Here is a 6790-nt window from a genome sequence, read left to right as displayed (position 1 = left end):
GCGAAAAATAAACTTACCATGTTTTTTATTTTTATTATATTATTTGTTCAAATAATATTTGCAAATCTAAACCTTGAAAGTGTGCCCCGTCTTGTCCAAATAGCTTTCAGGTAATGCCAAAACCAAATAGGATATTTTTAGGTCATCACATAGCAAGTATCTGTAATATACTGGGGGCCAAGTTTTGGTATTATTCTGTACTTACAACATTTCTATTTAAAGAAAAAAAAAATTAGTCTATTTACACACGTCAGATTCAGCCAAAATCAGGCATGGTTACAGCGTTCCTAACAATGGCAGATTTATAAGCAATGAATTGGGAAAGTCCGCTGTTCATGCCTATGAGGGACAGCTCATCATCTTCCCCTCTCCATAGAACAGAACAGCTCTGTGTGTACAAGGCTCATTGTTCATCTGTCTCTGGAAACAATCACAAAAGATCGCTTCCAGCAACAATCCTCTGACTCTGTCTCTTTTAATAAGCTCTTGGATTTAAACATTGACCAACATTTCACAGACTCTGCTCATCACTGTTGCAGTAACAAGCTTCAAATAAGATTGTTAATGATTTAAATGTCATTTCTAATTGGCTAGCTGGTATGAAAAGTCATGGCATTATGTCCTGTGTTATGATAATTGACTTGCAGTTGGCATTCAGATTAAATAATTTACATTCCCTACAAGTGATGAACCTGGTATGTGTAACCCTGGCTGCCTAGTTTTTAAAGCTCCGTGACACACGTTCTTCATTGTCCCATGTGCCGGCTCATCACTCATGACCACAGTCTTATCTTATTAGGTCAGTTGTGACAGGATGTGGACACATGTAGTGTGGACAATAGCCCCTTATTGCCATTTTAAAAGGGGAGTCCCAGTTCAATTTGTAAATACTAGGATATACTATAGAGCAGCCTTTCTCAACTTTATTACCGCAGAGGAACCACTAAAATATTAACAGGTCTCGGTGAACTTCTGCTAAAACCAATGCACTGGGTGTCAGTGGGAAATATGTTCCTTAAATTTGTGTTTAGTTGGAAGAAAGTTTCCCCTAATGTGGTAGTCTAAATGTCACCCTTATGGACAGCTAAAATGATCTTTGGTGTCACTCTGCTGGCTCTTCCCAGTGGTGTTGGGTCAAAAGCGATTCAGGCACCAGCAAACAGAAAGTCAGTCATTCACAGCTCCTGCGACCTTCAGGGGAACCCTGTTTTTAGAATGTTTCAGACCTAAAGGAACCTTGTTTCATATATAGAGCTAAAATTTTGTGAACACTTTACCATAACAGATCAGTGTTCTCCCCCAGACCCTTTTAGCTGGGCGCACCACCCGGCACCTCGGCTGTTTTTGTGTGGTTACTGAAGAGTTGGGTCACAATACAGGGGCTGCCTCCCACCTACAATTTCTTCCCGCCTGTCTTAAATAAAAAATTCTTGAGCACTACAGATATGAGCCTATTGAACATCCTATTCCCATGGGAATTAAAACGGGCCGCCTACTAAAATAAACACTCTACTTACACTCTATGGGCCCCTTCCAAGATCACTTACTCTTAGAAAGAGGGGGAAAATGCACCTAAAAAATAGAACTGTACTTCTCTTTTTTCTATCTTCTGTATTGATAAGTGTGACATCTTTGTCCTAATGGGTACATTCCTGTTGAACATAAGATATCACCAGAAGACTGCAGTCCATGGCAAGAGTTTTCTGGTACAATGTTGGCTGCTTTTCGTTCCTCAGGAATCTTCTTTCTAGGAACGGTGGCGTCATGTTTGCTGAAAATTGGCTAACTTTAAGAGGAACTAAACTTGTTGGTGGGTGGTGAGCTTCTGCCATTATCATGCAACATACTTACCCAGCAGCGATGACAGGTTCGAGACTTGTCATCAACTGATCAGAAGAAGCCGCCATCTTCAACTCGTACTCCATAGAGGATTTTTGGGAGGTTGTGATCCTCTTCAGCCATTGGATGGCCACCAACTATGTAACTTCTACACGTGCTTACACAGAGCTGAGCTCCACAATACTCGGTGCGTGCACCCTAAATTAAAGAGCTAAAACAAAAAACCACCAGGAGCCTCGGCTTTATTTTTTAACACGAAGACTGAAGCTTTGGATATGCTATTAGCTCTACCTTCTGGTGACTTTTTGTTTTTGTGTTTAGGTCTGCTTTAGGTATATGACCTCTTCCCCCCCTTTTCTTGGACAACCTTCACTCTTCTGGAGTGGGCTCGTTGCACAGGGGCACAGTTTTGCTGAAACAGAAAAGGGTCTTTAATAAATGGTTGTGCCAAGGTTGGAAACACACCTTTGTCTAAGATGTCTTTGTAGTAAAGTAGTAGTAGTGTAGTATTCACAGTACCCATCACTAGAAACTTCATCTCAATATTTTGGAAGCTGTCCACGTTTTTTTGGCCATGCATAGGTGAAGAGGGTCAGGCTTTCAGGTTTGCTATGACTGACATCTTTTTGTGATTCATAGGTTTTCTTTTTTTATGCAGCCAGTGTTAATGTTTCACAAGGACAGTGATAGTTACTATTTATCTCTATTTATGAGTGTAACAACTTTCAAGGTAGAGAAGGAAAAAAGGACATCCAGTATAATGGAGGCATACTAATGTGTGCAGCTCACGCTTTTGGTTTAGTGCAGCAAAGCAAAGAACAAAGCTCATGATTGTATAGCAACCAGTCATAAATCATTGTCCATTATCTGGCTAGGAAAGAGTAAAAATGCAATAGGTTAGGAAAGCCAAGCACAGGCAGTTCTCTCGCCAAGGACAAACGACAGGAAAAATGGCGACACGCGCCGTGAATTTCATTCCTGGTTTGACCAATGGTATCTTGCCGTTCTTGCACAGTAAACGTCTTCTCTTATCTAGGGAGAAAGGGAACAGCTGCTTAACGATGACAGAATTTTCCAACAAGGACTTCCAGTAATCAGAACTGCTCAGTAATGCATGGTAGTGATAAAGTGGACCCTCCAGGAACTTCACCCAGATGCAGTGTTTGTGTCAAATCAAAGTTAAAGCTCCAATTATACATTTAAAAAATGCGGATATAAATAAATTTAAAGATATAAACTGTACTAGCTGCAATAAAAAATAAATGCAATAGAATGCTAAGTTAGTCTACTACTAATGCACTTGTTACAAAGGAGCATGCTGATAGGGGGAAAGAGCAGTGGGGACATCATCAGTCTGCTGCTGCTTCTTCATTGTCCAGTCTAAAGCTACATACACACATCAGTGGATAGTTGTGCTCTGATAAATGTACAGCAGTCCACTTCGTCCATGAATGACCATTCAGGAATGACCACTATGCTTTTCTGTTGAGGAGAGCACAGTGAGGTTTGCTTACTTGTCCTCCCCCTCCATAGAACACAATAGGCACTAAGTGTACATTGCTTATTCCTTCATCTGTTATCTGAAATAATAATTTCCAGTGACACCCCCCCAATACCAACGATCGGGCTTGTGTTTAGCTAGAATCTGATGTGTGTACAAAAGTCACCCAACATTGTTCATGGATCTTGATGGATAATATATGTATCTAATCACTGCTGTAATTGTTATCGGTGCATTTTTTCTTTAGATAAGAGGAAAGGTTATTTTTACATTTTATTGCTGTCATGGGGCACTGATAGTAATACAAATCTAAGTTTCTAACCATTTTATTATCTATGCAGGAAAAAAAAAAGTTGTGGTGGAAGTTTTACTTTAATTGTACTGGCAACCTGTTTGAATATATCTGCATATTATTTTGGTGCTAACCAGTGTTATGTTTTTCTTTTCTTTAGGCTTCCAGTCCCTATGGCTGCTCCCTCCTCCTGTGGGGAGTGGTCATGCTGCCGCTGTACCTTCCTGAATCCCCAGGGGCAGCGACACTGTTCTATCTGCGAAGCTCCACGTCACCTGCCCGACCTCAACCACATCCTTCGGCTCAGCTCAGCTGAGCAACGCTGGTCCTGCAGCCGCTGCACCTTCTCCAATCTCACTCCAGTCAACCCATCACCACCTCCAACTAGTTGCCAGCTTTGTGGGTTCCTGCCACCTCAAGCCATTCCTAATGGCATCTCACGTGGACCTCATGAGGATGCAGGATCCCCTACCCAGGAGCCAGAAGTTGAGGACATTACTCCTTCTAGTCTGCCATCTGTACCAGCAACTGGTTGGAGTTGCCCACGCTGTACTCTACTTAACACTCCTGTGTCCAGCTCCTGCTCTGCCTGCGGTGGGCCACGCAAATTGTCTTTGCCCAAAATTCCACCAGAGGCGCTGGTGGTTCCTGAGGTTGTCCCACCTCCTGCTGCATTTCAGGGCTCAGATGAACAAGCCTCAGGACCTCTTCGTGAACTGGATTCCCCTAGACTGCTGCCATCACTGCCACTGTCTCCTGGACCACATAATATACCTGTTCCAAGGAGTCGGAGGGAAGTGGCACCAGATAACCCACTCTCTCCTCCTCCTTCTGCCCCGAGTCGTCTTCCTAAACGCCTGAGCGTCTTGGAAGAGGAAGCTCCAGCAGCTGAAACGACTCCTTCTGCTGATCTGCAAAGCCCTGACACCAGCTGGCCGTGCGGAAAATGCACTTTTCATAACCTCAGTGGTGCCAGCAGGTGTCGAGTCTGTGGAGCAGTGCGGACACATGAGGGTCTTAATGGTTCAACTGGAACTGAGGGACTACCGTCACCCTCCAGCACAGGAGTGATCACTATACCAGCTCCCCGTAGGGCAGAGTGGGCCTGCCCGGCGTGCACCCTCTTAAATGAGACTCGATCCACACACTGTGTGGCTTGCCACACACCACAGGGATACTTGGCACAACACCACAAGCGAGGGGGGAGAATGCTACGACGCAGAGAGAGTGTCAGAGCGGAGACACGAAGGCAGACAGACGAGGGCGAAGCCAAGGAGCTTTGGGAGAACATTGTCAGCTTTTGTCAGGAGGTGAGCACTTCATTTTTCCTATTCTGAAAGTTTTCCTACCTTCATATAATGCCCTGCTGTCATCAGTTGCTCCCTTTATCTCTGTCACACAGCCCAGTGTTGAACCCAGACATTTTTTTTAAGCGGGGTGGGATGAAATTCTAGTTGGGTTGCAGTGCCTATTTTGTGACCAAACTCTTTAGTAACCATCCAAAAGCAGCTGGGTGGTTGCTAAAAGTGCCGGCTAGTGCGCCCAGCTAAAAGAGGCTAGGGAGAACACTGCAATATACAATATATACATTATTTGTGTATTCAGCTGTTTACTATTTTAACTTTAAATGCAACCAAAGCCATGAGATTAAACAAAGGAATTCTCTTCTAAAAGGCAGCTCCTGTGCCTTCTCCCAACACTATATCATGCTTGTTGTATAGGCAGAAAGGAACCTCCAGGGTGTATAGTGTTAACCATTTGCCTGGGAATATATAAATAACATTGGTTTACTGTCTGATGATCAGGCAATCTTGTAATCATTGATATATCTCATCCGTAGTGTACCTTGGAGACCTCGGTATGGCTGACAAACACAGATCTTTGTCTGCCAAGCTGTTTATATACAGCATTAAGCCAGTCTGTTTACATGAGGATTTCCTAATCCAACAGACTCATCACAATAATTCCCCTCGACTACCAGCTTCACTTCTTTAAATATTCACAAATTACAACCAATACATGCTTTACTGGCTTATCGTACAAAAAAAAGCAAATATGCAGTTCATGCACAGTCTTAGAAAAGCAGAATAATAATTTTAGTTTTTTCATTTCATTAGGGCAGCCATTAAAGCGGAACTAAACCCGCTTTATTTGCCTGTCCTCATTCCATCGCAGGGCTCCACAATTTTCTTCCTTCAATTCCTGGACACGATCTTCGGACATCTTGATTAGGTGGGTTGGAATGAAGTAACTCCTGTTTAGGCATGCAGGAAATTATTAATTCCTTGAAAGCGCAGGGGAAGCCAGGATCACTTGCATGCACAGCTCAGCAGTTTTCTGTAACAATCAGGCAGGTAGGAAGGAGTATTTGAGAAAAGACCTCACCTGTTCCTTTTTTTCAATAATGACCTCTCTCATGGAGCATTTTTTAAAGTAGAACTTAAGTTGTGCTTTGAAAGCGGACCTAAAGTAACATTTTTGTATAATGTACTTGCAAAAAAGGTAAACAACCCTTTTTTTTATTTTTTTTTATTTTTTTTTTTAATTTTAAATTTTTATTGGGTTTTAAGAAGTTACACAAATAAAAAAAAATAAAGACAAACAGACACAAATATGTAAACAATAAGAGCAACAAAAAAAACAAACAAATACAATGGCATATAGGATTCAACAAAACTCCAAATGGCTAGAGTAACAATATCCTTTGTATCAGTCTATCTTCCTGTAGCTTTGGGAGGTAAGAATCTTTCCCAACAATTCCAATTTACATGAAACTTATGTGATTGAAATCTACTATATGCAAGAGATCGTTCATAATAATAATTTGCATGTATCATTTGCATTATTTCAGACATATTAGGTGTTGAAGTATGATTCCATTTAGTTACTATAGAGAGTCGCGCCGCAATAAAAATATGCGTGACTATGGTTCGATAGTAACTTGGGAATCTATCCATTCCCAGATTTAGTAATGCTAATGGTGCATGAGGCCTGGTTAAACATCCTGTAACCGTTGATACTAAAACAAAAATAGAGTTCCAAAAACTACGTATGTTTCTACATTCCCAAAACATATGTACATAAGTGCCCAATTCACCACACTTCCTCCAACATTGAGGTGAATATTGTGGTACATACTTAGATAGTCTATATGGTGT

At 41.8% G+C, this 6790-nt stretch overlaps 1 protein-coding gene across 2 annotated transcripts in view; it reads left to right on the top strand.

Annotated features, from left to right (window-relative positions):
* The window catches only part of CAPN15 (calpain 15), a 39804-nt gene that overhangs the window by 19086 nt on the left and 13928 nt on the right, over nt 1-6790 (top strand). For both annotated transcript variants that reach the window (XM_072417590.1, XM_072417589.1), the window contains one exon: nt 3793-4942. In XM_072417590.1, coding sequence (XP_072273691.1) covers nt 3806-4942 — 1137 coding nt within the window. In that variant the 5' untranslated portion in view covers nt 3793-3805. The remainder of the gene's footprint in view (nt 1-3792; nt 4943-6790) is intronic.

Source organism: Pyxicephalus adspersus, chromosome 7, assembly GCF_032062135.1.
Source record: "Pyxicephalus adspersus chromosome 7, UCB_Pads_2.0, whole genome shotgun sequence".
Lineage (NCBI taxonomy): Eukaryota > Metazoa > Chordata > Amphibia > Anura > Pyxicephalidae > Pyxicephalus > Pyxicephalus adspersus.
This window is presented reverse-complemented; position numbering and strand designations above follow the sequence as displayed.